This window comes from Leptinotarsa decemlineata, unplaced genomic scaffold (assembly GCF_025532065.1).
Source record: "Leptinotarsa decemlineata unplaced genomic scaffold, Ldec_3_MD MMD2_tig00026282_RagTag_RagTag, whole genome shotgun sequence".
In the NCBI taxonomy this organism is placed as follows: domain Eukaryota; kingdom Metazoa; phylum Arthropoda; class Insecta; order Coleoptera; family Chrysomelidae; genus Leptinotarsa; species Leptinotarsa decemlineata.
In genome coordinates, this window is record NW_027412668.1 from 19,855,273 (window position 1) to 19,883,228 (window position 27,956).

Consider the following 27,956-nt stretch of genomic DNA (forward strand, 5'->3'; position numbering starts at 1 on the left):
TATTGAAAACAGTGTCTTTATTTATTCATATAAAAATATAAACAAAAATGAATTCTCACAGAAATAGTGTAACACTATTTTCACAATTGAGGGATTTGAATTATTTTTAACTTTACAGTTTTATATATCACGTCTGAAATATAGTATGTCACATTCATAAGAATTACGCTCTATTTCACGTAATATTTATAAAAATTCCAGACAAGCATTTTCTACATAAAATTGTACTCCAACATCACTATCCTTTATATTAGATGACTCTGCTTCACTTGCTGCCACTACTAGTTTCTGGAGTGACAGAGGCACAGTGACTTGAGGTATACCTATTTTTTCTTCTTTTTACAATTCTATCTAAACCTGAACAATGCACATCATCTTCCAGTTTAGCGAGGCGTTCCTTTTCTTCTTTTTCTTCTACAAATAATAAATTCAGAAATTAAAAACTTCAATTGATGAAAAAATAAACTAATTTTCTTAATTTCCACTCTGAACAAAATATGAAGTGAAAAAGTAGAATTTTTTTCTCACGAGAATTATACAGTTGAAAGTTTATGGATTGATTCTGCTATGTGTTACATAGCTGACAAGGATACGATATTTCTGACTATCTCCGGTGCCATCAGCACTACACCATCTTTCTCTCCAAATCTTTCTGAAGAGAAAGGCTAGATGGCTAACATAAAGAGTTCTGCATATTATCAATAGCACAAACCAGGCTTTTGCGGAGCATAGCAGACTAATGGCTGGGAATAACCTCAACTAAGTTCTTTCAACTGTCACCTACAACGAGTACAGAGGATTGGATCATACAATAGGGATGAATTCCAAGAGCAAATAGTTTCAAAATAACACTTTTCAGGTTCTGGTGCAGGTATATAAGTTGCAGAGCCTCAGTATAGAGGTATCAATCTGTCTAGCAACCTAATGACCTTATTAGAAGCAGAAATGATTTGTGTGTGAGAAGATTGGCAGAAACCAAGCAAACACATAAATGTTTTCACTGAGCAACGTCCAAGTTGATAGTAAGCTGCAAAAATACTTCCAACAGGAAGACTCAATTTACTGTTTCTGGTCTGGATTCCTGGCTATATTGGCCTGGAAGGTAATGAAGCTACTGAAAGTGTTGAAAGGGAGGGCACTGCAAGCAGTAATGATAATTAGCGAGTTATTGTGTGTCTGTGAATTTGGAACACAGTATTGTGCGCCTACAAACCTTTGGCAAGAAGTAGCAGGTAACTTATTTTGTATAAATTGGAAGAATAAATAATAAATAACGAACATGTATTACTATAATAAAGTAATACTAATACTATCCATTAGCAATGAATGTTGGAAGATTTCAATTCACTGAAGTATGAAAATCATAATATTAAGGTCATTTACGATTCATTTTGTTTTATGAAAGAGAGGACAGATCAAGATCTTCAGATGATGTGGTGCTGCAGGGTTTTCCTGCAGCTGAAGTCGCCCCAGAGCGCTAATAAATTTTTGTTGTTTCATAATTTGTATTACTTTCTTCTTTAATATATTCCAAAATATTTTCATAGAATGATGCTCAATTTTGTAATGTGGGACAAATATATCATAGTAGTTCTAACCACAAACAAACAACTATATGTAGATAACCTCATATCAAAAAAGCCAATAAGTTTATTAATAGATGTGTTCTTGTTCACAAATGACAAACTATTGTTAAGATGTTCTATACACTGGTGAATGCTGGGATGTGCTTTTGTTTCAGAAATTGTAGACTCAGTGGGGTAGTTCTGACGTTGCCGCAAGATGGTGTCAATGATCAACATTTCTATTGATACAATATTATTATTTTTTTTCAACACAAATTTGTGAGGTATTCACAAATAAACTGGGGAAGCTGACGTCCCTTGAAATATCAGGGACGTCCCTGATGATAGCTTTGTTTTTTTGTTCGCTATTTGGAGTACTGCCTAAGGACAATATTCAAAAAAGCAAACTAGGCATAAAAAATATGCATTTCAATGTTGATAAAACGGCAATTTGAGTTTGTGAATCAAAATATAAGAACAAAAAGTAAAGATGAGTTCTCAAAAAATGGAACATATGTCCTGTATCACTACTGGCCGATCTATATATGATATTGATAGGTGATTTTGCTCTCACTGTCTCTTCTAGACATATTGATTAGGAAGAAAAAGTAGACAACTTTAGGCAGAACGGACAAATCTGGAATAGACTAATGTGAACGAAACATACCTAATATCACCAGAGAAGATCCACCGATGTAATATTACTAGTAAAATATTTCGATTTCTATATCCAATAGGCCAACAATGAAGCAAACTGTTCACACTCACCGTAATATAAATATTTTCATTCCAATGTTTGCATAAAAATAAAATTTGTTCTCAAGGCACACAATCTGACACTGTTAATCATTCTAATTTATTATAGATTCACAAAAGTAATTGAAAAAAATCGGTGAACATTCATGTGTTTCCATACATAGTCAATGTGATTTACCTCTTGATTTACATCAAAACATTGTAGAATATGCAACACTATACTACTGCACGAACACCTGTATTAACGGTATTCAGTGTTCTTTTTGAAAAGCCGCCCACATAAATGAAATCGAGTGAGTCATATTGGTTTACAGATTTGCATGTGTATAGGTATCTTACACCGTGCCAACTTCAACATGAATTTGAGGTTCATAAATCCGGTGTATATTAATGAAAGTAATCTAGCAAGGAAAACAGTTTTTTAAAAGTTTACCATCAGTTGGAACAATCCAACAATATTTTCTTCCATATATACTCATTAATCCTGGTATTTCTTTATATTTATTGTAAAGAGATGGATGTTTACAGACAATCTGGACGCATAGCATTTGGAGAGTTGATTCTTCAGACACTGAGCAGATAATCCTCATTGATGATTGAGCAGCCGTGGAACTAATCATTGGATAGAGTTCTTTGTCTTTCAACTGAGTGAAAGCAATACCTGAAATATTCAATAAAATTAATACAAAAGTTATACAATAAAATAATTAGAAAATGTATTTCATTCACATTATCATTTCAGTTGATCAAATTCTCATTGTTGGAATACTTTCTTTGTATGACTAAGCTTTCTTCCAAAAGACGTTACATGTTTGATGCATACTTTGTAGCGATTATATAAAAAAAAAACCTCATCAATACAGTTAATTGTATGATTTTCACAGTACCCGGCAGGCGAGGACCGCCACAATTTGTCTTCAATTGAGGACCGCCTGCCCGGTACTGACGATGCCCAACAGGCTGAAACAGCTGTCTACCAGTGGCTCTTAAATTGGAATCAATATGGAAATGATCAGAATAGTACCAATCTATTTATATTTTGATTTTCATGGAATTATTTTCCAGCAGCTTGGCTGTATATATATATATATATATATATATATATATATATATATATATATATATATATATATGTGTGTGTGTGTGTGTGTGTGTACTGTGTATATATATACACAGTGCATTCCATTAAAACGAGCCACCCTGAATAACTTTTGGTACAATGATTTACAAGAAAAATTCAAAAAGACGTCAACCATATGCAGGGAGACACATTTTGACATATTTACATTTGATGTTACTTGTTTTGCATTATCAGATGCTCCATGATGAGCAGATTTCAACAAAGTATAAAACATATGGTCTGAAGCTTATGGTTCGGGAGCTACAAATTATTTGAATTAAAAACGAGCCACCCTGAATAACTTTTGGACCAATGAGTTTCAGAAAATTTAAAAACACCTCAACAATAGTATACAGCGGGACACGTTTTGACATATTCACATTTGATCTTTGAACTTTCCCTGTCGCACCCCCAGAGCATGTCACCATTTTTTTTAATGGATCAATTGTTTTGCTTATCAGATGTTCCATGATGAACAGATTTCAACAAAGTAGAATACATTATGGTCTGAAGCTCATAGTTTGGAAGCTAAAATTTATTTGAGTTGAAAATGAGCCACCCTGAATGAACTTTTTTACAATCTGTTACCTATGTTTCATAGGTGTTTTTGTGAAGTATACTTCAAAAAAAAGTTTTATTTTGCCTAGTTAAGTTTGAATTTGATATACTCTTCATTTTGTATTTGTCTCATTCTACAATAACGAAAACCTACCAGTTAGAAATTGGTGTTTCTGTTTTTGTGAATTCTTGAGAACGGATTGAAATAGCGAGTTTGTACTTCCTGAATAGAAATAGTGCTAGAGCTGCTGCTCGTATGTTCAATGATGATCATCCAGGAAGATATATATATATATATATATATATATATATATATATATATATATATATATATATATATATATAAACGTGTATATAAAGTCCTTAGTAAAAATATGGAACAGGCGTCGAAGATAAGACTAAATAATAGTAAGAGGAAAAAATAAGTAAAACCAGTGCTCATCGGAAATCACCTTCCAGGAATTCATCACAACTATAGTAACATTTTTGCAGCAGCAATTGCTTTACTCTACCATGAAACACTTTATCAGAGGAAATTTGTTTGATCTGCTCTGGTAATTTATTATACAGATTTATGGCATTATACAAAGGGGATTTTTTATATTTCGTTGACTTATGACTTGGAAAACGCAAAACATCACCATGACGTGTGTTGTAATTGTGCACCGTTGCGTTTGTTTCTAGTTCATGGATGTTAGATCTAGCAAATCCTATACATTTAAGAATGTATATGGAGAGAGCCGATAATAATTTTTCCCTAACGAATACTGGTTTACAGCTGTCTCGGTGTTCAATGCTGAAAATTAGTCTAACTATGCACTTTTGCTACGAATACTCTGATGAATTCATTACTGCAACCCCATGCTATGATATTGAGCGATATGAGTGAATATGACATAGCAAAATAGATTTCTAGTAGACCTGCTGTGTCCATGCATGATTTCATTTGCCTTAAAGCAAAGAATGTCTTGTTTAGTTTGTTGCAGACATCTTTTATTTGCAGATCCTATGATAAGCTTTCATCCAAATAAGTTCCTAAAAATTTTACTTCGCTACTAATCTTTATTTCGTCAATAATTTGTAGGTCATCTGGAACATTATTTTTCCTATTATAGAAATTTACTATTACAGTTTTTGTGAAGTTTGATATTAATCTGTTTCGCTGACACCAGGAGCTAAAACCATCGATTATGCATTTTACCTTACTAAGCAGTACATCAATATTTCCCCCTGTAACTGTGATAGTGGTATCATCTGCAAACATGGTAAGATGGCAATCTTTCAGATATTCTGACAAATCATTTGCATACAACAAAAAAAACAATGTCCAAGCACTGACCCCTGTGGCACTCCAAGCTTAACGTCGTTGCACCTTGATCTAACATTTTCACATTCTACAGGTATGGTACACCGTTTGAGGTAAGATTCAATCCATTGTAACAAGTTATTCGGGAAACTAAGTTGGATCAGTTTTGCAATTAGAAATTCAGGAGACACTGTGTCAAACGCTTTTGTTAGACCAAAAAATAAAGACATTACAAAATTAATTCGAATCCACTTCTTTGTAGATATAATTCAGTAAGTGACATGTTGCAGTTTCAATTGATTTACTCTTTCTGAATCCATGTTGATCTTTGCACAGTATATTATTTTCCGCCAAATAATGCGTAATCCTGTTTGGGACTATTTTTTCAAATAATTTAGACAGTGAGTAGAGCAAAGAAATTTGCCTATAATTTTCTACTACCGAGCGATCACCTTTTTTGAAAAGAGGTATAACTAATGCCTTTTTGAATTCTTCGGGAAAGTATCCTTGCAAAAAAGACTGATTAAATAAATAAGTCAAAGGGGTAATCACTACATCGATTTTATTTTATTGTTTCTATTGACAACTCATCCAATCCAGTAGACTTTTTATTTTTTAATATTTTTAGTGTGCTTAGCACCTCCGATTCACTTACAGGATCATTTTGGAAAGGATGAATTATATGGTGATTCCTTGAGACTGTACAAGGCAGTGACATATTTTGACCAAAGTTTTTTTCATCTGCAAATTTGGTAGCATTTGAGAAATTGTAAGCAAACAATTCTGTTATTTCATTTAGGTCTGTAATTTCTTGATCATTTTTTAATATACTGATAATTTTCGATGATCTACTCTTCCTTCCTAGTTCATTATTTATAATGTGTCATGTTGGTTTGGTCTTATTGTCTGCGTTCAGAATTTTGTTGTTGAAATAATTGATTTTAGCCTCTTTCAAGTTTTTTTTATGTTCTTTTAAACTGTTTTGATATAAAGTTAAACTTCTGGCATCTGCTTCCTTAGAAGCTTTGATATTTCTAAACATTTCTCTCAAACTTTTTCCCTTCTGGATAATATCATTTGTATCCCAGGATTTTTCACAGTGAGACATATTTCTGGGCATGAGACATTAAAGCACTAGGAAACAGATTCCAAGAAATATGAAAAGCTGACATCAATCTTCATATCATATAATTGTGGAAACCAAATGTTTTCAAGATCCTTCATAAGTACAAACTTCATCCATATATGATAAGAGTAGTTCATGAATTGAACGAAGATGAGTTCAATAGACGTATCGAGTTTTGTGAAAGACTCACTGAACGGATCAACTTACATCAGAATTTCTTGTATAAAATTTGTTATTCGGATGAATGTAAGTTTAGTTTGAATGGTGAATCGGCAAAATTGTCGATATTGGAGTGATACAAATCCTCATTTATACCGTCAAGTTCATACCCAACGACCTCAAAAACTGAATGTTTGGGCAGGAATTTTAGGTTACCACATCATAGGACCTTTTTTATCGATGATAATTTGACTAGTGATAAATATTTGCATATGTTGTAGAATCGAATAATACCGTGCATCAATAGGGCAATTGAGGAGGATATAAATTTATTCGAAAACGAAATTTGTGCGACAATTTTTGGATGATCATTTTTCTGGTCGCTGGGTTGGCAGAAGAGATCCTACTGAATTGCCACTAAGGTCTCCGAGTCTCACTCCTGTAGATTTCTTTCTATGGGGTCATTTGAAGTCTGAAGTATATGAGACAGAATCAATCACATTGAAAGATTTGAGAGAGAATATCATGAGGCATTACAGAGAAATAACTCCAGAGATTCTCAACGATGTGAGGGCGGCAATGGAAGCTCGTTTGTACCATTGTATGGAAGTTGGTGGAAACGTTTTTGAACATATACTATAGAAAATTTTTTTCGTCTCATTGTCCAGTCATCAGATTTTGATTCAAGAATTAATAAAAAAACTCTTTTCTTGATTTATTGCTTCCATATTTGTCTCTAGAACTAATATGTCAAAATGTGTCCCCCTGTATACTATTGTTGACGTGTTTTTTTTATTTTTTCCTGAAAATCATTGTTCCAAAAGTTATTCAGAATGGCTCATTTGTAGCTCCCGAACCATAAGCTTCAGACCATTATGTTTTATACTTAGTTGAAATCTGCTCATCATGGAGCATCTGATAATGCGAAACAATATAGGGTGATCCATTTAAAAAAAATTGGTGACATGCTCTGCATGTTAAGCTAATTTTTTTATGGTCTTCCTTAAGACTTAAGAAGGAAATCTGTATTGAGATACCAGATTTCTGTTGGTGTGTAATAAGAAAAGAATCAAAGAAACTATGGATTCCTAAGAAACTTCAGTGTTGATAAAGGTATTTAAGAACATGTACATAAACAAAACAAAAACTATCAACAAAATCACACACTCAAAGTTTATCTTTCATGACAACTGAAGTTCAAAATTTGGAAAAGGTGTCCTGCTGATCCTTGCTTGCAGAAACTGTAGTGATAGTGGCTCAAGATATTGCAATATAGTTATATAGAAGATTCTTCTCACATGTTTTAGATATGGAAATTTTACACCATGGGAAAAGGGTGTCAGTTCACTACTTCATGTTATGATGATGGTCAGTAATATCACTACTGCTCATCATAACAGCTCTCACAATGTTGAACCAACATTGACGCTTTTGACTTTTTAAGAGAATTACTTACTCTTTAATTCAACTCAATGTAGTGGAAATTTATATCACATTATGAATGATAATATCATTTGAATTTGTAGGAAAAAATATATTGTTACGTTTTCCTCGTGGGTTCGAGAATAATTGTCCCCACTGTAGAATTAAACTCAACTTTATTTCACTACTACACTGTAAATACAACACAAAAGCTTTACCTGATCCTCAGGATAATACTCAAATGTCTATCGCTTTATTAGCACACTTCTACCGCACTTTCAACTAGACTCCACTGCCTGTTGTTAGTGCTTATATATCCCAATGGAAATCCTCCGAAGTAGATACCAATATTCTCAAAGCGACGCGACACCTAGAACGATCAAGAGCCACAAGTAGGGTTGAGCGCGACCTTGGCCAAGTCACAATCGATCGACGAAGACCAGTGGCGGCTGGCTTTATTTTTGTTTCAAGAAATAATTTACAACACTATCCACTTCGGTGAGGTTGTTCACCTCAAACAACATTCCAAGTAGGAACATGGATTATGTACACTAGATCGTTAATCTTTTTGATTACCAATTAAGGTCCTTGCCATGGTCTCAGCAATTTGAGACACAAACCTTTCCTCCGTTGGTGTTGGTAAAGCCACACTGCATCGCCCTCCTTAAACCTCACCTGCATCGACTTATCATCAAATCTTATCTTCATCCTGTCGCTGTAAAGCTGTATCTGGCAAATTTGTGGACAATTTCCAGTCTATCTATCCCTCAGGTCATTCACATACCCTGAAAGGAGTAACTCTTGAGATTCATCGAATGGGCTACCACAAATTACATCTATCAGAAGCTTCATATCTCGAATGGTTAACAATATAGATGGTGTGTAACCTGTCACGTCATGTTGGGATTTCCGGTATGCCAATGGAGAGGGAGGAACCAATTTATCCCAGTCTCTTTGGATACAAACATCGAGAGGTAGTTATTTATGGTACGATTATGCCTCTCGACCATTCCATCAGACTGTGGCTGAAGACCGGTTGTTCTTGTCTTCTTCATTCCCAACAAAGTCATCATTTCCTTCCATACATCCGACTCAAAGTTGCGTCCCTGATCCGAGCGTAACTCCTGGGGTACTTCTTGCCTGGTAATTACGTTCATCACAACCATCAAGTACTTGTTACCGGATGTGGTCACAGGAAGTGGTCCCAGAATGTCAACTGCGATTCTCTAGAAAAGGCACTCACTGAAAACTTCCAGTGGATGCAAAGGAAACTTCTCACGTCGTGCTTGCTCTTTGGTGTTGGCCATTCTTGCACTGCCTTGATTTTATCTGGATCTGTTTCAACTCCTTTTGAGGACATAATGTGTCCCAATGAATTTAACCTTTTCCTGGAAGAGGTAACACTTCTTGAGATTGATCCGCAAATAAGCATTCCACAGTCTCGTAAAAACACCCCTCAAGTTTGACAGATGTTCATCAAAACTTTTTCCGGTCACTATAATGTCATCAAGATAAACCAAGCATGTTTTCCAAGTAAGTCCTCTTAGCACCGACTCCATAAAGCGTTAAAATTTTGTGAGTGCATTGCTCAATCCAAGCGGCATAAATTCGAACTAATATAATTCATTGCCAGTGGAAAAGGCAGTCTTCTCTTTATCCTCGGGGCGATCTGCCACCTACCAATATGCGCTTTTTTTATCTAATGTTGAAACCATTTGCATTCAGCTAAGATCATTTGCATTCAGCTAAGATGTTCATGGTGTCATCTATTCTGGGGAGAGGGTAACTGTCCTCTCTGGTGACATCATTGAACCTTCTGTAATTCACGCAGAATCTCGTCGATCCATCCAGGGGCTGCTCGATTCTTTGATTATTCCTTTCTCCAACATGGCCTCAACGATGGATGAAACTTCGTCTTGCTTTGCGAAGGAAAGTCGTTTTCATGGTTGGCGATCCGATGTTGAACTAAATCTGTGTGGCCAATGATTTTGCACTTCACAAACTTCTTGTTTTCTTTCTTCTACAAATCGCGTGGCTTTGCATAGTTCTTCAGACAGATGGCTCCACGTCTTCCTGAAGGAGTCGATGAGTTCCTTCGCGGGTTGTTGAGCACGCTGCAGAGGGACTTCTTCCTAGATTCGAGAAATTTTCTTGAGCCATCCTGTTATTATTAAAGTTGATTATTCTTACTGAAATGGTCTAGTTGTTACCATTTACGAGAGATATAGCCACGAAAATGACTACTTCAGAGCCGTTGGATGGCAGTGCCCAAGCCACCATGTCCAGTAATTTTTTCTCGATTGATTCTCTTGGTGTTGCGAGAGATTCTGGAGCAGAATCAACAGTTTTTTTATATCCAAAATAAATCCATAAGGGGACATGATAACAGTCCCAAAATGAATTCGTCGACGTTGTTGGCCACTAATACCTTAGTTTTTATTTCTCAATTTCCAAATCAAAGTCTCATTTCAACTTCTCCATAAACCGTCAGTATATCTCCAGTGGCTGTTTGCAAAACGGGTACACTGCTTCTGTTGAAAATGTCAGCTCTCATTACTGACCTCTCGTGGGTTCGACAATACTTGACCACAGTGTACAATTAAACTCAACTTTATTTCACTATTATACTGACAGTACAACAAAACTTTTACTGAAGTTCAAACTAATACTCAAATGTCCATCGCCTTATTGGCTTACTTCGTACCGCATTTTCAACTATACTTGCCTCCTCTGCCTATTGGCAGTGCTTATATATCCCAATGGAAATCTTCGGAAGCCGATAGGAATATTATCGAAGCGACGAAACACTTAGAACGACCGAGAGTTGAGCGCAACCTTGGCCAAGTCAGTCGATCGACGAAGACCAGCGGTGGCCGGCGTCATTTTTTTCAGGGGATAATTTACAACAATATGAAAAAAGACTTACCGACAGGTTTCCTATTGATGTGATATTCCAAAGTTCCTTTATACATATTCAAATGTACACCAATTAAGGTTCCTTGACCATATCTTAGTCCATATTCTCTTAGTAAATTATCATGTTGTATTCTACCACGATATGAATATCCCCACGATTGCGAGTCGATTCCTAACATACTGCCGAATCTCATTGTCCATTCAGATAAATGAGTATGTTTTGTGCCAACGCCAATCATCTAAAAAAAATAACACCAATTAAACAAATACTATTTGGAACAGTATTGGTTTTGTGTGATAATAAAATAAATGTTGGTTGCCTATTGTACAGGCACCACTAGTATTTAAATATTTGGCAGCCACCTTCGTTCATTTTTATATACCTCATAAAACGCAACGAGTTTCTTTTCACATACCATACCAAGCTATCAATGAATATACATGAATTGTATTCTCTGTGCATTTTGAATTTACCGATTCAAATATTTATTTTCAGCCAGGTACAGCTAAGCAGTAAAATATTCAACACACCGAATCTCATAACTGAAAAAATTAATTACAGTTCGTTATCATATTTCACCGAATAAACATTGTCAAAAGCATCTCTGACATTCAATGTGTGTGATAAAGGTTTCAATAAGTGCTTGAATTTTATGGTCCACAGTATCAAATGCTTTTTTCGGGTCTTTTTTTTTAAACTGTATTCATATAATTCAATCATGATTACAATAAACATTTTAAATAGTATTTCAAATAGCAGTACTATCAAAAAAAGTTATCCAAAGCAGCACCAACATGCTGGTCTCGGAAAACTAGCTAAAAACAATAATATAATAATATAATAATAATACAGTACAACAAAATAATACTATCAAGAATCACTTGAGAATCCATAATACAAATGTAAATAAAATAAAAATCTAATAGTAATTCATACAGAGAAACAAAAATATTTAAGCCATTCCTTCGTTCAGTATGCTATTATAAAAACTCTTTATTTTATTCTTGAAGATACTGATATTAGGGCTTTTTGTTATTTCTTTGGGAAGAGTATTAAAGGTTTTCATGCAGCGTGTAATGGGATTATTTAAGTCGATATTGGTACGTACAGGTCCTAAAAAGACATTATTATGGGTACGAGTATTGTATTCGTGGAGCTGATTAACGAATCTGAAGTTGGTATTAAATTGAACTTGTTTATGTATAACCTTGTATGCAAATTTACCTTGTTCGATTTCAAGAATATCCTGAATAGGCAATATCTTGGTTACACTGTTTAAAGTATCAGTCGAGGTTCTGTAGCTAAGACTTTGTTTTGAAGTGTTTTTATTTTATTGAATAATGTCTATGATGGAATTGGCTGATACTTGATGAAAATCCATAACTATAACGTATTCAAAAAACACTTCATTCTAAGTGTTCTTTGAATACGTCAATAATGCCTGTCCACATGTACCCCATATAGAAATTAAATAGCTAAATATTGATAAGAAATATGCACTGTATATTTGATGGATGAAGATGGACGTAAGTAGGTTCTAAAATAATACAGGGCACTAACTATTGGAATTATTATTTTTTTCTATATGGGTGATATGGTTATTCCAGCATAGGTTTTCATCAACTATTAGTCCCAGATATTTGGTATTATGGACTCTCCTTATTTTTTTGCCTACTATGTCTACTTTGATGTCCTGTAGTTTCATGTTTTACTGAGATAAGATTATGAAAGAGATTATAAGATAAAAAGAATAGTTTGAAATTCGGGCCATTGAAGAAGCCCATAAGAAACCTCGTGCCTGGTTGAGATACGTTGACGACACCTTCATAATATGGAATCATGGGAATACTGAACTAGACGCCTTCCTGAAACACATCAACAGCGTAAGACCTTTCATCAGTTTCACAATGGAGAAGAAAGTCCACAACGAATTGCCATTCTTAGACACTTTGGTGAAGAGGACCGACACTAAGTGGGAAACATCTGTATACCGAAAACTCACTCAACAGTATCTGAACCAGAAATCCAACCACCATCAATCGACTAAAAGAGGAATCATCAAGACTCTACTACACCGTGCTTTCAGGCTCTGCAATACGAAGGAAGGTCTCGAGAAGAAACTGGATATCATCAAAAACGATCTTCAACGGAATGGCTACTCCAAAGCGATGGTGGAACAGATTTTGGCTAAAAGACAGCAGGAGCCTCGCAAGGAAGAGAAGCCGTCACAACCGGTGCTTGCACTTCCCTACATCAGAGGATTATCGGAGAGGATAAGAAGAATTGGTTCCAAGTACAACATTAGAACCTGTTTCAGATCCGGTAACACTATCCGTAGCAGCCTCACGAAAACCAGGCGATTCCAAGAATTACATTTATGGATACCCTGTGAGTGCGGAAAATCCTATATCGGTGAATCTAAGAGGCCATTGAATGTTCGCATTGCCGAGCACAAGAAACACACTCAGCGAGGGGAAACCAGCAAATTAGGAATAACAGAGCATGTTTGGACCCATCAACATAACATCGAGTGGTCTCAAGCTGAGATCATACACAAGGAGGAACATTGGTTTAGGAGGAAATTGTCCAACAATGTATTCAGCCAAGCTAGCGTAGAGATACGCAACATATGGAAACCCATAATCAAGCAAAAAATGGTCAACTCCCGACAAACGGTCATCTCCCACTAAACTGGTGAAGCGGAAAAAGGAAAGCAGATATAAGTGAAAGAACTCGGATGACCCATAAATAGTCATATCTCGGAGAAATTAGTCCAGTCATCACCCGAAGATGATTGTGGATACTAACAATCGAAACGTCGTGAAGTAACTTAGCTTGGAATCTCAACTTTTTATTTTTAATTTTTGTTCAATTGTTCTATTTTTACTTGTATTTTATTTCACTGTTATTTCATTTTAGGGTTTTTTTGCTTAATATAATTGTTATTTTCAGCTATTCTTTTTTAATTCTCCTTTTTTTATTAGTTCTTTCGGGGATTTCAAATCATTCTATATAATATCAGACAATGGAAGTTCGAACTAATGAAATTCATCATGAAACATTTTCAATCACATTCAAACAAACCTACTTGATTGAACCTGAGGTTATTCAAAAATACTTTCTAAAAATAATCTATAACAAAAATATGATTTTTCAAACGAACATCTTTTCAAAATGAGTAAAAAAATGGATATATGTCAATTATATTTTTATAATCTTTTGATTTATATGTAGGGGAGATGTAGGTAAGGGGGTCACCTAAGCAAGAATAAAAAAAAGCACATCTATTAATCAACTATTTATTGCTCTGTTCTTATTATAAACTTTACTTTCTTAACTATCAATTGTATCAACTTTCATAACTTTGGTTTATTAATATTGACACAATAAAAAAATTAAGATCACCATTGTCAACATTTGTTGGTGATCAACACATATCGTACACATAATTGTGTGCAGAATCCCTACCAGTACAGTTGGTATGAGCCTCAAGCCCACAAGAAGTGCACCGATACCATGTTTCATTGTCTCGTCCGAATTCACAGCTTTTGCCCTCCTTTCATTTTTTTTTTCAATTAGGGCGTCTTTGCTTGGTGGAGATGTTGAAATCATTGCTTGTTGTTTTTTTTTCAGATTATTAGACGTTGATGGTATTTCAAATTGAGACAAAGATTCAGTTGCTGGTTCAGAAGTAGAGGGATCAATGGCACCAGCAGAAGTCGATTTTGAAATAGAATCAGCAATATCTTGAACAACAATAGGCTCTAATTGAAGGACTTCAGCTGCCATAAAGTCTTCATCTGAAAAAACATTGGGCAACACTGGAGAATGGGAGTTCTGTGATGGACTTCGTACATGTTGGAAGTGTTTCTCAGAGTATCTTATTAAAACAAATTCATTTATATCAGCTCGATTATTTCAAATCTTATAATTGGATAATATAGTGTGTATTGAGTTCTTTGAAACTACAAAGTGATGTCTAGTGTAAATGGGAGTAAACCCCCCGAACCACCTCCTAGTTCAACTCCTCCTCAGTATCACCAGGATTAGAACCTCTCGACGAAAACCAAAAAATAGGTAATGAAAACATACCAAAACAATTGATTGATAGGTACAGTATGTCGAATACAGGACCATATCAAATTTATGTGGAAAATAATAGCAATGATTTTCCTGGAAGAAAGTATATTATTTGGAAAGAAATAATATAAATTGTGAGGGAGAGTTTTCAGAAATAATCAAGAGGCTATGGCCAAATGCAGATTATATCTACACAGATGGATCAAAAATATCCGAGAAAACAGGTTTCGCATTCTATCATTCAAACACCAAGTATTTTGAACAGTATATACTTTCTAATGAAGCATCCATCTACACTGCAGAATTGAAAGCCATACTTCTGGCAATGCAATATATTCTGACACAAAACTGCATTCAGTCAATAATTTTCCGAAATCCTAATCAGTTTTCTGAATTTGAAATAGAAATCGCCAGAGCTCACAATTTAATTCTCTTACAAAATGAGAAGGTATCTATAATTTGGATAAAAGGACATTCTGGAATAAAAGGAAATGAGGTAGTAGATAGATTAACAAGCCACTGAAATAGGAGAGGAGTCCATTCACACCTTTATTCCACATACCGATTTGAATCGAATTTACAAGAAAGATTTGAATGAAATTTGGCAAAATCAATTCAGTGAATCTCAGACAGGCAAAAACTTTAAACAACTCTTCCCAAAGATAATTGGAAATAGTATTAGTAGTACTATAGTTATAGTACTACTAATAATATACTCAAATGTAAACGGAAATTGAATCATATTATGTACAAATGGATTGAAAAGAGAAAATATCTATATAAAACCATTTTAAAAAAATTACCAAAAAAAAATAAGGAAAAGAATATGCATAAAACAAAAATATAAAACAAATTAATAAAAACACTTATTTAAAAAGAAAAAAAAACAAAATGAATAGAAGTGAAAATGCAAAAACAAAAGAAAAAAAAAGAAAAAAGAAATTAAAATTCAGAAAGCAAAAAACGAGGGAAAAAAATCTATGTTTGAGCTACGATTCAATGTTACTTTCAAATAGTTTTTTATTAAAACAGTCTGGCTAATTGGTTCTCCCAAAGCCAAAAAATTCAAACCAATGAAGCAACATCATAGGGTGTTATTCTTCGTGAAAGTTGGCTCTTCATGAATAAACTGCATTCTCTTGTATATGCAGTTTTGAATGGACCAACAAAGGACTGCATACGATGAGATGTGTGGGGTGTTAGAAATAGCATATGGACATAGTTTTTCTTACGAAGGACACTTTTCTCTGGTCAAAGATAGCCAAAGAAATGTGGCTCGCATGATTGTCCAATACTAATAGAATCGGCAGAAGGTTGGGCATACCGGGTGAAATGCTGGAGCTATTCAAGAAAAATTTCTTCATTTATCCATCCGCTATCCGAACATTTAGATATTGCTTCGGTTGGCCCATCCTTTTCAAGAGTTCGAATCATTTTCTTTCGGAAGAAAATAAACAGTGGCGGGGCATATCCACCTGCAGCAGTCATGGCACAGAGCAGAGTGATATTCTTACCCCTTTCCCAACTTGTTATGGACCATTCTCTCTTTTGCTTCGTTACGGTTAATATTTTTCCAGGATTTTGGACGGTAGAAATGCGGATGATCGTAATCGTCAAACAAAATGGTTAAATGCATGCAGAAGGAATAAAAACGATATTTCACATAACAGCAAAGCTCTTCATGTATGTGAAGACCATTTTATCGTAAGTATTAACATATTATTATTGATCTAATTTGTGAGATAACTGCGTTCAGGATAGGGATTTTGACTTAATTAAATATTATAAAATAATATAATAATATTAATTGTAAAGATAATCAAGACTAACCAAACTGACACAATTTATACATAGTGATTAAACTTACAACAAATGATAATGGTACTTACTTATCTATTTTAAACTCTGCGTACTTCACCAAGAGAAAAATTTTCAGCTCCCTTAATGAATTTCGTTACCATAAAAATATCAACAAATGGCCGATTATCGGATTGGCCTTTTGTAAATCTGTTGTCCGTCGTGTTTGTTCAAATTTACACACCTAACGGTAAATAATACTGAGTAAAATCAAGTAAACAAAAACCACATATTTTGACAAAAATATCACAATAAACAACAGAAACTTCGAACTAGCAAACGCAAACAGTTCAATATAAATGGAATGGCGACTGGAAAAAATACAGTATGACGTCACATCCAATGGCTTGGCGTTTTCGGTCACGTGATAAAATTAAAATTTTAAGTAAACTTCAATTGTTTCTATAGAACGAATAGCATTAAAAAAATAGTTTTTTTGGTGATGAAGGCTTTATTATAATGAAATTTTTTGATTCTCAATGTAATTTTCGTGATTAAATTTTTATGCAAGTTCCCTATTGTATATTTTTTTTTTTGGAAAAATTTGTATTTTTCATTATTTCTTCTAGCAGCTTGTAGAATCGTTGAACAGAAATATTATTCCTGGTAACAAATCCATCAAACCGAGCTCGGCCAGCCAATCTTGAACTCGTATTAATATTGTGTTTCAGCATCAAGGCTTCAGCGTATTCAAATACCGCTCTTTTTATTTGGTTCAGGGTGCACCCGTAGAATATGTTAGCCATTTTCTTGATGTCCGCTAATTCTTTCTCCATCTCAGGAGTGAAGACAGTATTACGGCCGAAACGAGGTGCCTTAATTGTATTTTTTTTGTACCTCTAGCAAATGGAATGTTCATGGTCTTTGCGGATTTCCTTATTGAATAATTCTGTTCATCAATGAGCTTTAAAGCCTTATCCAGGTGGTCTACAGTACAGTTGGCTTTATTAGTCTTTCTAGAACGAACTTTCGGCATCTACAAACAAACAATAATATTACTTTATTGAGATAAGGTAATGTGAGCAATGGTAATCACTATGTAGGTAATTGAGATCACCCGACTCCAATTACCTACATGGGCAAGGAGACGGAAAAAAATTCCTGACAAGAAATTTCAGGTTAGAATAACAATATGGCTGTTGAATTGCAAGCTACAATGCTAAGCTTATTATGTATTACAAGTACAGAAACAAATTTTACTTTGTGACTCACCTTCAGATTTATCAACTCGAATAATTAGATGAAAATGGCGCGAAAGTTTCACACACCTGTTACTCTCAAGCGCGTCGCGCGAACTGATCCTCTCTCAGGTCGCGCACGGAAACGACGTAATGCTACCGTGTAGTTATAGCACAGTATTTTGTATACAGTAATTTCATAAAGGCTGATTTGTGGTTTGAATTTTCCTACGCGCAGACCCACGCGTCGATGTCTTAGGTCTGCGCAAACGACGAGTTTAAGACAGGCATGCAATCAAAGCGTTTAAACACTGCTCAACATAACAAATATTCATATAAACTGCTCAAAAAAATACAGTCGATGAAAACCATGTTGGGCACCTAAGAAAATTGTACAAATGATAATTTTGCATTTGTGTAATATTCAAGTAGCCCAGATCATTTCGACAATGATGAACTATGTTTCAAGTAGATTTTAAAAATTCATGGGATCGGATGTGACAAAATATACTTTAATTTCAACAAGAAAAAAGACAAGATGAAGAACGAGTTTTGTTATTCATGAACCATGGTACTGTGCAAGAGCTCTCTAGGAGGAATAACGAGTCCCTGTGTGTATACAACCGTGATAGCATGGTCTGCACTGATGAGGAACACTTCAAAACGGTTCGCAGTTGGTTCTTTGTTCGAATCAGGCGAAGTCCCACTATTTGTCCTAGAGAGCTCTTGCAAAGTTGTTTCTTCAAAGTGAGAATCTTTGCAATTATGTCTGAGGCGACTTGGATTCCGAAAGGTTAACAGTCGTAAGGTATTTTTGATAGTCAAATTTACATTATATAAGAAGTTGCTGACTAATAGGACATGTTTCATTTAGAATAACTGTTTTTAATCTACGCAGCAACTTTTCGGGGTTGATTAGACATCTAGACTTGTATAGATTCAAATATCAACATTTGTCAATATATGTCGAGTTATTAGCTAAAGAAGTAGTTGTTTTCTGTCGGAAAACATATATAATGGTATAGTCAAAATGCATTTGGACTTGTCAGTGATTTTATTATCAATTTTTACTTGGATAAAAGCTGGAAGCAGCAAAACAACCTATTATCTTACAGTGTAAATAATTCATAACTTCCGACTCCGAAAACTCTCACATACATTTATAGTTAGTACATACATACAAAAAAATTATTTTTGTATGATTGAACACTACATACTTAATTACTTTTTTACTTCTTCAAGTCCTGAATAGTAACTACATAATTCAGAAAGAATAGGCTCTACAGATTCCTTAATCTTGAGTGATGAATTCGATTAGGAATATTTTTAATAATTGGTCCTTAATGTAATCGAATCGGCAAACTCGTCCGCCATCTTGAATTCTCCAATCAATAAATGAATATGCTATATTTGGCCCCAAAAATCACTACAAAGAATTTCGCATGGATTCGTACCATGGTTCATGAATAACAAAACACGTTCTTTATCTTGTCTTTTTTCTTGTTGAAATGAAAATATATTTTGTCACATTCGAATATGAACATCTGCCGATTCCATGAATTTTTAAAATCTACTTGAAACTTAGTTCATCATTGCCCAAATGATCTGGGTTACTTCAATATTACACAAATGCAAAATTATCATTTGTACAATTTTCTCAGGTGCCCAACATGGTTTTCATAGACTGTTTTTTTTTTGAGCAGTTTATATGAATAGTTGTTATGTTGAGCAGTGTATACACGCTTTGGTTGAGATTGTAGTAGGGAGAAATGTCATTAGTGTCAAATACGTCATTATAAAAAATGAAACTCCTGGACACCGACATCAAAGGGACCGACGCTGAGTGAAACTACTGTATACAGAAATACTGTGGTTATAGTAGCATCGCTTAGTCGCGTTCGGTTTTTGTTATTTGAGGTGATCACCATTGCCAACTGACTCTCATTGCCTACATCTTCCCTATAAAAATAAATCAAATGTTCAATATAATAATCATGTGTATGATACAAAAAATAAATTAACAAAAAATCACCTGTATGTAATTCCTTATATATTTGATAAGCAGCCTCATGAAAAATTCCAGTTTTTTTCATATAAAAATAAAATTAAAGAATGGATAATAGGGGTTTCACAAAAATTTTTCCATGATATAATGAATTTCAATAAATCATAATATACATTTCATCAACTACATTTCTGAATAATTTTAATTAATTCATATATTTGTATTCAGCACTTATTTGAAATTTATGTATTCATTTGTTATTTTCTTTTTTTTTCACATTTGTTCATATACTTTGTATATGAACAAGATGTATCCTTTTTTATAACTTATCTTGGCACAAGTTTCACTTTTCAAGGTTATTATCAGTTTATTTAGAAGCTTGATTAAGTATCTGAATTTACAGTTTACAATGCGGATGTGCCAATTTGAAAACCGGCGAGTAAACTAAATCGATTTGATCATTCAACAGGTTGCACTCTCAATATTTCTGCTTGTGAATTTCCAAAGATTCTAAATAATTTAGTTTGTAACCCTTCCTTGCATAGTGCAAAAGTTCCGTTTCGTTTAGATTCGGAAACTTATGGTTACATGTCAAGGAATGGTTTGAAAAAGTCGAATCATTTTTTCCTAGTCTGAAGGACTACCGAAATTTCGACCACATTGTCCCACATAAACACTATTACACTTTAGACACTTAAGCTTATAAACTCCAGATTTCCCCAACTTGTCCGCCTTATTTTTGGCATTGAAAAGGAAATCAGGTAACCTGGCATGTGGTCTGAAAGCCACTTCCACGTTGTTTTTTCTGAAGAAACCCGCAATTATCTCTGATCTTTTTCCAAAATATGTTACAGTTACCCATTTCTTGATTTCTGGTTGTTTGACCTGGAGGTATATTAATTTGTAAGTGAATTTACGGCTTTGTTTTCTGACTAACTTCTGGATAGATTCTGCGTTGAAACCATTATTATGACCTATCTGTGTAATTACATCAATTTCCCTAGCTAGATTGTTAGCAGACAAAGGCAGTGAGAATGCTGCGCAACATTGAATTGTAGGCTGCTAATTTATGACTGTCTGGATGGAAAGAATCACCTGGGATGGTAATGTCTGTATAGCTAGGTTTTCTGAAAACACTAAACTCAAATTTATTCTAATTGTGTGTAATGGTCAGGTCTAAGAAATGTATCTGTTTCTCTATCTGTTTCGAGTGTGAATTGAATATTGCTATTGAGATTATTCATGAATGTCATAAATTGGTTCAGCTGTCGTGTAGTACCTCTGGAACAGGCGAGAATATCTTCTACATTTCTTTACCAAAAATGAATAGGGGTGAGCCCATTGGTAAACCTGAATCCTGCCTGTTGGATTGGCCGTCGAGGTCCTACAGAATGGCCAGCCCGCTCGCCAGATTTGACACCTTTGGCCTTTTTTTATGGCGCTATTTGAAGCAAATCGTGTACAAAACTGAACCTGCTTCAATATTGAATAAACGGCAGACAATAATGAATATTTGTAGAGATATTGACGTTACTGTGTTCGAAAATGTTCGTCGAGAAATATCGGATAGGCCGTTCATATGTCAACGTTCATAAGGCAACCATTTCGAGCTTCTTCTGAATGGACCTCAAGCTTATGACCTAATATTATGTAGTTAAATGTCAATGTATTCAGGCAATTATTAAAAGTTTCGCCATTTTGTAGTAGTTGAATTATATTCTAGGGTTGTGAAGCATTTATCAGGAGCTTCAAAATGATAATGTTACAGAACCCCCCCTTTCCATTTAATTTTTTTTTCTCAGATGGCGCCCAGTCGCCATCTTGAAAGTTTCATCTGTCAATTTCACTTCAAAATAAAGTATTCATGCATTAATTTCATAATCCCAAATATCATTTTTTTGAGTTGACCCGTTCAAAAAATAAAAGGGGGGGACATTAAAGAAATGCACTTTTTTGCACATGTCCTACATGTACCTATTCAGCAAGTGCTTTGGCTTTTTCCATTAAAATTCTCTGAATTTATTCAGCTTAGCTATTGAGCTGTAGTGAGTATGGTATAGAGTAGTCCAAAAATATACCTGTACTTCTACACTAAATTGTTGTTTATGTACTCGCCTCCACAATCACAACGTTTGGCTTCCACTACATTGGTAAACTCTTTCACAGCTTCTAAAATTTGAAATTTATTTTCAACTATCTGCTGTCTGTGATTTCGTTTTTTTACCAGAAAAAAACAGTGTTTTTACAGCTTTTTTGATTGATGTGATTCTTTTAAGTTAACATACCTTTTCTATTTATGACCTGACTGAAATTAATTCAAAAATGTTATGTGAAGATTACCACTATACATTAGATAGATAATTTATTGGTGTTTTATACATTCATCAGTATTTACACAAGTCAATACATACATATTAATAAAATAAGCATATGTCAGGCATCTATTAATATTTACATAAACAATAGATGCTTACAATTCATAGAACAAGTTTTTTTTTAAATATTTATATCTCATAAGTACACCTGAGTTATGTCGACGAGCACATTTAAAAACAAAGCAGTAAAATTTAAAATTGGGTATTATAAAACAGCGTCAAATGCCTATATGGTTAAGGAACTTATATCACAGTGCAGGAATTCTTCGGTGCTGAAGAAGGAGTTTTTCATTGAAAAATGTTTTATCCTTATTTTGAATATGTTAATAGATAGAGATTTTTTTTTGTGGTAATTTATTGTTAAATTTCACAGCCCAAAAATTTGGTCCATTTTGAAATCTTTTCAAGAGACAGTAGTTTGTACTCAAATCATTTTTATGCCTAGTGTTGTGGTCGTGCACATTTTCAAAACTTACATATTGAGACAGATTATTTTTAATGTATATTAAATTTTCCATGATATACAGAGAAGGAAGGTTAGTATTTTTAATGTAATAAATGAATTTCGACATTCATCTCTGTAGTCGAATTGTCTAATATTCTAATTGCTTTCTTTTGGTGTCTATCACAATCTGTTGCATGTCCCCAGGCGACAATACCATAAGAAATAATGGATTCATACAAGGAAAAATGTGCCGTTCAAAGAGTTGCCTTTGAAACTTGTCTGGAAAGGTTTCTTAGTAAAAATAGATTTCTCATGAGCTTTTTTGATAGTTCATTTATGTGATGATCCCATTTTAACTCACTGTCAAAATGAATTCCTAAAAATTTCACACTACTTTGCGAATCTGAGTAATTTTCCATATTTCTTAGAGTGAATACCATGTTTTGGGTTTTGTTGTTATTCAGATATAATTCGTTTCTTTGAACCACCTTTCAGTTTGTGACTGTGCTTCAGAGGATAATATAAGAACCTCATCTAGAGTTGTAGCATTTGTATGGATTTTAGTATCGTCTGCATATAAAATATATGATAACGAATTCTTCCGATATGGTAGGTCATTAATGAAAATTATGAATATTAGAGGTCCCAAAATAGATCCTTGCGACAACTGGTGTTGTAATTTTTTTCTTGTTGATAGAGAATTGCCCACTTTCACAGTTTGAAAACGATTTTCTAAGTATGAGTTGACCAACTTTATAGTGTTGTCAGAAAAATTATATAGTTTTAATTTATTCAAGAAAATTTCATGTGATACACAATCAAATACTTTGCTTAGATCACAACAAGTTATTACTGTGTACTCTAGTTTTTCAAAAGTTGTTATTTTGTTGCTAAGATCAAGTATCACCATTTAAGTGTTTCTACCTTTTTGGAATCCATACTGCCAGTTTGTGAATATGTTATAATTCTCAAAATGATGTACAATTTTTAGAGCTATATATTTTTCAAATATTTTTGATATTATTGGTAGCAGAGATATTGGTCTGTATTTTGTAGGATCATTTGGATTTCCACTTTTGAAGAAAGGTATTACTAATGCTTCTTTCAAAACGAAGGGGAAAATGCACTCTTTTGTACACTGGTTCAGCAGTTTAGTTAGAGGGATTAGGATTAAATTCAATATGCATTTGATCACTTAAACATTCAGGACATATATATCTCTGCTGGGTTTATTTTTTAATGATTTTATTACATCTCTAACTTCATTGTAGGTAAATTCTATTAGAGTAAAATTTTCAATATTCAAATTGTTTGGTTTTTTGAGAGGGTCCAAGTTTGAACTATCTATTTCTTGGATTAGGTTTTTTGCATTATTTACAAAGTAGGCATTGAAGGTGTTTGGCGAGACTGGTGGATCTTTAATTCGTTGATATGATATTCCACATGTATTTATTTTGATTTTTCGATTTTTTTATATGATTATCATTACATTCCCTTTTAGCACATGCAATAGTTTTTTTGTATATTTTTTTCAAACTGTTTAGTTGTTGTTTGAAATTATCAGAAGGATGCTCTATATATATTTCGTTCAAGAGGTGTAGCTAGTCTGGCATGTTTCTTATTTCGCCATTAAACCATGTATTATTTGCTTTTTTGTTTCTAATATCATATTTTTTTTCAGGAAATGAGTTCACGAATGCTTTTTCTAATACACCGATGAGAATTTTCATTTTATCGTCAGTTTTTATGTTGTTGTCAATAAATGACCAATCTGTGTTTTCAATGCTGTTGTAGAATAGAAATTTATCTGAATTTATTATAGGTCGGCTTATCTTTTTATTTATTTTCAATTTGTTCAGATGTATTTCCAATTTCAAGATTTGTCCGTGGTGGTCAGATAGATCTGTTTCTATTGTTGTTGGTTCGTAGGGATAACATGTAAAATTTATGTATATATTATCAATACAATTTTTTTCCCTAGTAGGACAGATAATCATTTTCTGAAAACCGAAAGACTCAAGCAGATCACATAGGGCTCTATTTTCCTTTTGTTTTGTGCCAAAGAATACATTGAAATCTCCAGCCAATATGATATGTTTTGTGCAATCTGATTTTTTGAAAATATTTTCTAGTGAGATCAAAAAGATGTCAAAATCTCCATTTGGGGATTTGTAAATGGGAATAATAAATATATTATAGTTTTCTATGAGAGCACCACAAATTTTAAAACTTTTTTCGGTACAAAAAGGGCTCAAATAATCCAGAGATATTACATTCAAGTTTGGCTTACAGAGAATAGCTGTTCCACCATGTATGATTTTTTTCCTGCAAAAAGAAGATACTACAACATAACTCCATCTCTTCATAATTTAGAAAGTTCTTCGAGAAGCAGCATTTATCGTGGATTAGTGGAAGAAGCACCAAAAATGGTTAAGTTGTTTTTGTGATTAGCGTCCACAGCGCACAGACAAAAATTCTGAAAATCATTTTTTTTAAATTCTATTGCGTCAATAAAGACCTCCCATAATAGTTTTCTCAAATATCTTCCATATACAGACAACAATCAGTTACACTTCCATTATATTATAATAAAGATTGGATTTTTTATATGCATGGATTGGATATACGACTTTGAAATGGCTGGTCATCCAAAGCAGTAACAAAATACTTTTCATCATTCCAATTATTTGTATAAATTGGCAACAAATGTCGCTATGGAGAATTTTAAGAGACTCTCTGCAGGAGCTCTCAAGAATTCCTGGTCATGCTTTCATGCACATTTCACAGTCATATTTTTTATGTTATTATCAACAATATTCATTCCAAAAGAAATTCTGAAAACCAAGTTGGGCTAATTTAGATTGCCATTGATATATAAATATTTTTATCCCTTCAAGGACCAAGGCTTTTTGTTTCATTAGTTGAAATTTGCCAATGTTCAGTACTCTATCCTTCAAGAACAATTTTTCCATCAACGCTCATTATGGTATTATCACATTTGAATTCCACTGATGCATTATTATCAGTAACGACTTTCACTGACAATATAAATTTTCGATAGTTGTGAAACATAATGGATGTTTATGATAATTACACAATTCTAGAATTCACTAGTTTCAATTTCTTCTGATACTATTGACTCAGCTTCTTTTGCAAGAGCAATAATCGATTTCTCATTCTTAAATTTGATAAAGACAGTTTTATTTTACTCCAGCTATCCAAATATTCGCAAATGGAGTTGAATTGAAATTGAATAATTTTATTTGACTCCAGCTATTTCAGTACATTAAACATTAAAAAAGATCACATACTTAGTCTATATGAAATAACATTGGTAAACTAATAAAAAAATATCTAAAATAATAATGAAAATGATTTATATACAGAAACATGAACAAAAATTAATTAATGCACATATAAAATAACCAAAAGGATAGTAGAATACATACATATATACACATTTACTTGCATACATAAACATACAAACATACCTATACATATATCTTCATGTACCTGGAAGATAGATTCAAATTGAACATTCATCTATAATAGTTTTCTCACAGATTTTAAAAGATATTCAGTTTTTGAAACTTTGTTTTCACAGAATAGTGTAAGATGTTTACCCTGGCAGTTCATACATCATACTTATGTTGATCTAAGGTTACTTTATTCTTCTTTTTTCCTGTGCCAATAGCCTTGCTGTGCTTGTAGATTTTTCAGCACAGACAAAAATTTATACTTAATTTTCAGGTAAAGTGACAAGGATTTTAGACATCAACATTGAATCTTCAATATTGATGTCTCTTAATCAACATTGAATCTTCAATGTTGTTCAAATCCTTCATTGAAGAAGACTGTTTTGAAAATTGCTTATATGAGATGCCATATCAGTTCAAACCTGTAATTGATGAATTAAATACTGGGAAGTTTACACTAATTACTTTAGAAGGTTTACTCTTATGGTCCTTATGATAAATATCTGAGATTTAACATTTCTTCTCATGCACTGAATCCATGGGTGAAGATTTTCCTCGACTTTCACTGAATCTTTTAGTCTCCCACAATAATACTGAATGTCTTGCGTCTTCAACCCAATATTCAATTTTAAATTCCACAGTTGGATTGTTGGAGTTTCATAGTTGAATTTCATCTTCAAATCAATCAAGTTCACAGCAGCAGCAGGTTTTACTTAATCACCGTATCACTTCATGAATTTCAAAATATGCAGTTTTTACTTTGGCAGTCGGATAGTACAGGGTCTTAAATATTTTTCATAAACATATAGAGATTGAAATGTAAATTTGAACCAAAACCTTTCAATTATTATTCATTGAATAACTGTAATCATGGTAATATACATGAAAAACAACATCAACAGCCCTTCGAAAAATATTACAAATCATTTTCTAACTTACCATATCAGTACCATATATAATTGACACCATTTTGACTTCCCAAAAATGATGCTTATTCTGTTCAAAATGTGTTCTACCCCTCACTACTGCTGTGCCACAGCTATAAGTAGGATGAAATAGAATTTCTCTACTATCTTCTGAAATTGATAAATTATCACTAGCATCTGCATTTGACCAACACCACTGAACTTCTCTGTCTTCACCACAGTGACACTTTAATAATCCAGCAGTTTTTTCACAACCTTCACAAAAAGATGGTGCCTCCTTATTTTGCTCAGTGGATCGGGAAATCAGAGATCGTTTCATCCCGACCCAATACATAATCAAATGCGATGGGAAGTCTATACAAGTATACACACACGATTCTTATTTTTCTATTATTCAGACAGATAGATAGATATACTTCAAAATATGAATATCAATTGAACATTCATCTATAATAGTCAAAAAAAAAGAACTAAAACAGTAATAACTGATATAACAGCAAATAACTCACAGTCAACAGATAAAAACGTTGTTGTTGTGACCTGTGGCACAGTCGCTAACTAAAAACATTTAACAACAAAAGAACAAAAACAAACAACCTACATCAGCCCTCAAATGTAGCTCGTTTTAGTGAGGTTAGGAAAGGAGGGAAATTTGAATTGCAATCCATCGCCTGTTAAATTTAGA

General features: G+C 33.6%; 1 protein-coding gene and 1 long non-coding RNA gene across 2 annotated transcripts; both read right to left on the bottom strand.

Moving 5' to 3' along the window:
• Positions 1-27,774, bottom strand: LOC111502294 (SPRY domain-containing SOCS box protein 3). The gene is made up of 4 exons (XM_023156348.2): positions 27,285-27,774; positions 10,939-11,167; positions 2,755-2,982; positions 1-414 (listed from the first exon to the last, which is right to left on the bottom strand). Exons 1-4 carry the CDS (start codon positions 27,603-27,605, stop codon positions 266-268), a joined length of 927 nt encoding a protein of 308 aa, XP_023012116.2. The 5' UTR covers positions 27,606-27,774; the 3' UTR covers positions 1-265.
• LOC141484721 (uncharacterized) lies at positions 26,113-27,278 on the bottom strand. Its single transcript, XR_012466759.1, has 2 exons — positions 26,825-27,278; positions 26,113-26,767 (listed from the first exon to the last, which is right to left on the bottom strand). It is a non-coding gene; the product is annotated as an uncharacterized lncRNA (long non-coding RNA).
• Positions 27,775-27,956: the final 182 nt, after the last annotated feature.